General features: G+C 52.6%; 1 protein-coding gene across 2 annotated transcripts in view; it reads left to right on the plus strand.

Annotated features, from left to right (window-relative positions):
- Window positions 1-5,000, plus strand: part of LOC119581939 (ADAMTS-like protein 4) — a 75,207-nt gene that overhangs the window by 65,964 nt on the left and 4,243 nt on the right. For both annotated transcript variants that reach the window (XM_037930114.1, XM_037930122.1), the window contains 5 exons: window positions 1,992-2,198; window positions 2,522-2,651; window positions 2,803-2,956; window positions 3,193-3,363; window positions 4,869-5,000. The exon at window positions 4,869-5,000 is cut by the window's right edge and continues 94 nt beyond it. In XM_037930114.1, coding sequence (XP_037786042.1) covers window positions 1,992-2,198; window positions 2,522-2,651; window positions 2,803-2,956; window positions 3,193-3,363; window positions 4,869-5,000 — 794 coding nt within the window. The remainder of the gene's footprint in view (window positions 1-1,991; window positions 2,199-2,521; window positions 2,652-2,802; window positions 2,957-3,192; window positions 3,364-4,868) is intronic.

A 5,000-nucleotide genomic window follows, 5' to 3' on the forward strand; every position in this document is an offset into this window, starting at 1 on the left:
CGATAGTGGCTCCGAGGTCGTCCTCAAAGACGCCGCTGATATATCTCTGCCCTCTGACCTGGCCCTCCTCCTGGGTGCCACCCAGAGCCAGTATCTCTCCGCTGGGAGCGAGTCCGAGAGACGCACCAACTCCCTGCCTCTCCCTCTTTCTAGTTCGCGCGCCCATGAACCCAGGTGGAGGGCGCTTCGTTCACGCGATGACCCTGCGCGACCTCGCTTTCAGAACAATCCTCCTGTCCCCAGCAAATTTAGGTCGCCCTTGCTTCTCCGTGGCTTTCCAAGGCTGCCTCTCGCCCCCCGCCCGTCCCCGCCCCCACCCAGGCCGCTTGACTACGCCGCAAAGCTTTCCTCTTCCCGCCTCCCTTCCTCTAAGGCACCTCGGTCGCCCTCGCCTGACCTCTCTCGTGCACGTCGCCAGCGCCTGACGGCGTCTCACCCAGAGAGCGCCAGCCGCCCCTCTGGCAGGCACCATGGCAGTCAAAGGCATTCGGGCGCTCGGGGCTTCCGCCAGCGCATGCATGTTGGCCCTTCCTTCCCACGCCAAGCCCGGTCAAGGGCGTCTTCGCTTGCCTCCTCCCTGGCGCTGAAGCAAGCCAAGGCTCCCTATCAGATGCGCACGAGAGCATTGCCAGACAGTGCTCTCGGACCGCGCCCCTCGCTCTCCAATGTCCTGCTTGATGCTGTTCCCTTAGCCAATAGGATTAGAGCACCGCAAGCTTCCAAGCACAGGCCTGCATCAGCCAATCAGAATTCAGGAACCCTGTCCCATCCCTCTAATGGTTTCCCTGCTGAAGGGCGCTTGGGGCTCCCAGGTATGTAACATGGGCTGCCAGGTGCACGACCCTCGCCTCGCTTCCACCTCTTCGTAGTTATTAAACTCTGCTCCTTGGCCTTCATCTCGAGGACGAACTCGAATCCTCCCCAGTAAGAGACGCGTGTGCACCACACACACGCACGCGCACTCGCACACGCACACGCATACGCACACGCACGCATACACATACACAAACACAAACATTTTTCTTTTCTTTTCCTTCAATCGTCCTACGCGATCCTCTTACTAGGCATGACCCCCCCCCCTCCCTTAGTGCTGTCTCAGGCCTCGGCCTCTTCCTCTCGTTCTGTCTCCGTTTTTTCAGGCGTCATTCAGCGAATCTTCTTTATGGTTCTCTTGACTGTCCGCCATCCCTCTGCCGAAGTTTCCGGTGCTTTCCAATAAGCCTAAGAGGCACCGCTTCTCTCGCCTGTTGCCTTTTTCGTGGACTCAGAGGGACGCCTTCTTTGCCGAGGCGGTTCACGTCGTATCAGATTTTCTTCGGCTGTGCATCTTATCCTGTTCCATGCATTCCTCCTCGCGACGTGAAATGACGACTCTTTCTCTCTCTAAGTATCTCTCTCTATCTATCTATCCATCTATTTTTCTCTTTATTTCTCTCTATTTCTCTCTCTCTACCTACCTACCTACCTACCTACCTACCTACCTACCTACCTTTCTATCTATCTGTCTGTCTACCTCTCTCTCTCTCTCTCTCTCTCTCTCTCTCTCTCTCTCTCTCTCTCTCTCTCTCTCTCTCTCTCTCTCTCTCTCTCTCTCTCTCTCTCTCTCTCTTCTCTCTCTCTTTCTCTCTCTCTCTCTTCCTCTGTATATAGAACATGTAAAATTGATGTATATTGAGTTTGGTAATTCCCGCCCTTACAATATCATTAATGGTTTCTTTCGCTAATGCCTAAATCAGTAACTAATTAATACCTAACGACCTTTAATCAATCCCTTATTCGCAACCTAATCGCTAGTTCCATGTTCCTCTCGTGTATGAAATGAGCGCAGGTGCTCCTCGTGCCTACAACCGCACCTGCGACGGAGGTATTCTTCCGTCTAAGGAGCAGGTCAGGTGTCGGTGAGTGGACGTGATGTGTTGGTTTGGTTGTGTGTACGTGCGTGCGTGTGTGCATGCGTTTGCGAGCGTGCCTTACCCCCCTCTCCCCCGCAGGTCCCGTCAACGACGCCAGGTCGAGCAACGGCCACGGGAACTCGATCTACGCCAACCGAAGACAGAAAGCGGAGGAAGAGGAGAAGAAGAAAAAGGAGAGACAAGGAAAGAAGCAAAGTAACAAAGATAAAAAAGGAAATAAGAAACGAAAAAGATACGAGTGGAAGGTCGTCGGCTTCAGCAGCTGCACGGCGACGTGTGGGGGCGGTGAGTGACCGGGCGGCGCACGGCGTCAGGGCCCATGCGCTCGCGGCCGAAGCAGGCCGGGTTGTTGTGATGTGCTTATACGTGACTGGCCATACACAGACATGCATACGTGCATGCAAACCATGCATTCATCCGTTCATCCTTTCATTTATACATAAATATGCACGTACACACATGTGTACATACATACATACGTATATACACACATACATGCATACATAAGTGCAAACGTACATACATACACACATGTATACAAGCATACATACATGCAAGCATGTATGCATGCCTGAGACCTGAGCGTCGCTCTTGCCGTCTGCCCGCAGGGTCGCAGACAACGCGTGTGGTGTGCGTAAAGCGCAAGAAGGACAACGAGGTCCCGGCGAAGCACTGCGCCGACCACCCGAAGCCGCCCGAGGAGGTCGTCCGCTGCAACCTGCGCCCGTGCCCCGCCGAGTGAGTGGCCGCCCGTGGGCTTCGGGGGATGCGGTCCATTAGAGGATTGGGTGTTGTTGCCGATTCACACTAATGAAATATTGGAACAGTGCCCCGTTCCGTGTGCCAAGTGCCACGCCGTTCATTTTCTCTTTCCTTCCGCCATCGCCAGGTGGGTGCCCGAGGAGTGGGGTCCCTGCAGCGTTTCCTGCGGCCTCGGCGTGCAGACGCGCTTGCTCTCATGCAAGATTCGCTTGTCGCAGGGCCATATTGTGGAGGCCGCCCAGGATGCCTGCACGGCGCCGCCCTCCGTGTCCAGAGCTCAAGTAGGTGCTGATAGCCATCGGGAGTCTCTTGAGATCCCATGGTATATCTTTGAAAGCTTACTCAACGTTGCGTTCGAAATTTTGTATTTGAAAGTGGGGTTGCAAATGCTTAGATTTTTCTCTGAAGGTCGTTACGGGCATAGGCCCGTTACAGATGCAGCGGAAGCCAAGACAGCCAAGGCCACGTGAAGGCTCGGTGAGACAGCTGATCGCAGGAACCGTTTCTCTCCTCTCAGGTGTGTGAGTTGCCCGCCTGCAACTCCGCTCCGGCTTGGCAGGCGGGCGAGTGGGGGGCGTGCTCGGCGCAGTGCGGGCTGGGCACGCGTCACCGCACCGTCACGTGTGTCACAGCGAAGGGCGCCGTGTCCTCACACCTCTGCCCCAGCGAGGAGAAGCCCAGCAACCAGGTAGGTTCGCCTGATCCCAAGTGCGCGCGGGCTGAGCGCCTGGAAGCGGGCGCGCTTTCCTTGTATATATATATATATATTATTGTGTGTGTGTGTGTGTGTGTGTGTGTGTGTGTGTGTGTGTGTGTGTGTGTGTGTGTGTGTGTGTGTGTGTGTGTGTGTGTGTGTGTGTGTGTGTGTGTGCGTGTTTATATATATATATATATATATATATATATATATATATATATATATATATATATATATATATATATATATATATATTATATATATTTATTTTTTCAACAGCCATTCATTCCACTGCAGGACATAGGCCTCTCTCAATTCATTACTGAGAGGTTACATGGTAGTGCCACCCTTGCTGATTGGATGCCACGGCGGTGACTTCCCCTACGACACATGCGTTTGACTTCTCAAGGCGATATGTCGTTTTCTCGGGCTCGAGCCAGCAATCAAACCACAGGCATTTTTACGACTGCCGCGGCGGGGAATATGCGCGTGCATATGTGTGTGTGTGTGTGTGTGTGTGTGTGTGTGTGTGTGTGTGTGTGTGTGTGTGTGTGTGTGTGTGTGTGTGTGTGTGTATTTGTGTGTGTGTATTTGTGTATGTGTGTGTGTGTGTGTGCGCGCGCGCGTACATATGTGTGTGTGAAAGATGGAATAATGCAATGCCGCATTGATATCGATAAATAACAACCCTCCCTGACCAGGACTCGATATGTATACACACGCGCGCGCGCGCGCGTGTGTGTATGTATGTAGGTATATATTTATGCATGTATGTATATATATGTATATAAATATATTTATATATATATATGTGCGTGCGTGTGTGTGTGTGTGTGTTGTGTGTGTGTGTGTGTGTGTGTGTGTGTGTGTGTGTGTGTGTGTGTGTGTGTGTGTGTGTGTGTGTGTGTGTGTGTATTTGTGTGTGCATATGCGTGTGTGTGTGTGTGTGTGTGTGTGTGTGTGTGTGTGCGCGTGTGTCTGTGTGTGTGTCTGTGTCTGTGTATATATATGTATACACGCGCGCGCACGCGCGCGTGTGTGTATGTATGTAGGTATATATTTATGCATGTATGTATATATATGTATATAAATATATTTATATATATATGTGTGTGTGTGTGTGTGCATATGCATGTGTGTGTGTGTCTGCAAGAGCAGTAAATAGGTATCGCAAGCACTTAATTCGCAATTGCAAAGGCAGTGTTTTTCCATTTTGGAGACGGATCCTGTAATTCGTCTGGCACGGAAGAAGGCTCCTCGCTGATTATGGAGTGTTTTCCCGAGATGTTAACGACCTGCCATTGGCCCTGTATAAACACAAGTTTACTTTCTCTATTGCTGGTTATGATAGGAATTAAAGTAGATTCTAGAGAGTGGCAGCGTACGGGGATGGCGGCCAGCTTTCTCAGTTAGAATTATTCAGACGCGCCGCAGAGCCGCAGGCGTCGTCCAGCCGCCCTGGCCGGGAAAGGCGCTCACCCCCTGACTCGCCGCAGGAGCTGTGCGACATGGGCTCCTGCGCCACCGACACCTGGTTCATCTCGAAGTGGGGCGAGCGGTGCTCCGAGGAGTGCGGCGACGGCGTCCAGCGGCGCAGAGTTCACTGTTCGGGCGACGCCCTCGACAAC

Source organism: Penaeus monodon, chromosome 2, assembly GCF_015228065.2.
Source record: "Penaeus monodon isolate SGIC_2016 chromosome 2, NSTDA_Pmon_1, whole genome shotgun sequence".
NCBI classification, from domain to species: domain Eukaryota; kingdom Metazoa; phylum Arthropoda; class Malacostraca; order Decapoda; family Penaeidae; genus Penaeus; species Penaeus monodon.